General features: G+C 38.0%; 1 protein-coding gene across 1 annotated transcript in view; it reads right to left on the reverse strand.

The window, feature by feature from the left end:
• Positions 1 to 1315, reverse strand: part of ssbp1 (single-stranded DNA binding protein 1) — a gene marked incomplete in the record, with an annotated part of 6056 nt that overhangs the window by 2704 nt on the left and 2037 nt on the right. Inside the window, 2 exon segments of the mRNA XM_014018250.1 lie at positions 337 to 424; positions 631 to 771. Coding sequence (XP_013873704.1) covers positions 337 to 424; positions 631 to 771 — 229 coding nt within the window.

Below are 1315 nucleotides of genomic sequence, written 5' to 3' on the forward strand. Positions count from 1 at the left end.
GAGAACCTTTTCATGTTATGCTAATTTTTTGAGATAGGGATTTTTGGGTTTTCTTTTCTTTTGTTGCCAAAATCATCAATATTAAAAATATAAAAGGCTTGAACTACTTCAGTTGGTGTGCAATGAATCTAAAATATATGAAAGTTTAACATTTGTCAGTACATTACAGAAAATAATGAACTTTATCATAATATGCTAATTTTTTGAGAAGGACCTGTAAAGTCACGTAACATTTCTGTTTTTACCCAACACACTCACAACTCTGATCAACCAATCAGAATGCTTTCAAATGAAATAAAACATAACCCACAGCACGTAAAGATCTGTTGTTCGTACCCTCTCTTAACGTGCTGATAGGCGACGTCTCTCAGACCTGGTTTGAACACGGACACCCGATGCCACATCGTCTTCTGACTGACGTCACCTGAAGTGAGAACCAGCAACAGCCRTCTCAGCTTTAACCCATAAAACACATGTAATGATGATAGAAAAACAAATCTCACGAGCTTCTCACTGCCTTGAAATGCAACAGCACTGATCTATTATGAGTTCAGGCTCTTTAATGACCTTTAGTGGCACAAATTAGTACTAAAAGATTATGATCAAATTAATTAAACTCGGATATGCAACCTGTTGAGCCCGCCTGTCCGTCTCCAGTGCGCCACATTTCATTTGTTGCCATTGAGAAAATGGTGACGGGGTTTCGACCGTCCGGTTGTCTCATTACCGGGTCCTGACCAACGCGGCCCAACAGCTGCACCCGGTTTATCGCTGAGAGAAAAGGACATATAGCACAATCCATCATTAAACTTTTTGATGACATTTAGACGCAGGTTTGGACCATAGTGAAATAACTAATAATTGGTGGGGAGGAATAACTTTTCAGTGTGGACGTTTTAACTTTTTAAAATGCTCACAAACCTAAATGACAGTGAAACAAAGCGAAGACAAACAATAAAACCATGACTTACATCTTTCTAGGATCAGGCTTGTGTCTGTACTCCAGTTTCTCACCACCTGTCTGAAAACCTGTCAAGAGATCAAACACAAAATAATGAAAATACTTTTCCTGAAAGCCTTTTAATCGCACAAACACTCTGCTCCTGTTTGAGTAGTGTAATCTATAGAGTACGGAGCGTACAATTCAACTTAAAACTGKTTTAGAAGTTACTGAACCACAGCACAAAGTATTTAAATGTTGGTTAAATGTTKTAATCAGTAATAAAGTTGTTCTTTTAAATAGGTAGGGCTGTGTATTGGCAAGAATTTGGCAATACGATACATATCATGACAGAGGGGTCACGATACGATATAT

Source organism: Austrofundulus limnaeus, unplaced genomic scaffold, assembly GCF_001266775.1.
Source record: "Austrofundulus limnaeus strain Quisiro unplaced genomic scaffold, Austrofundulus_limnaeus-1.0 Scaffold187, whole genome shotgun sequence".
Classification (NCBI taxonomy): domain Eukaryota; kingdom Metazoa; phylum Chordata; class Actinopteri; order Cyprinodontiformes; family Rivulidae; genus Austrofundulus; species Austrofundulus limnaeus.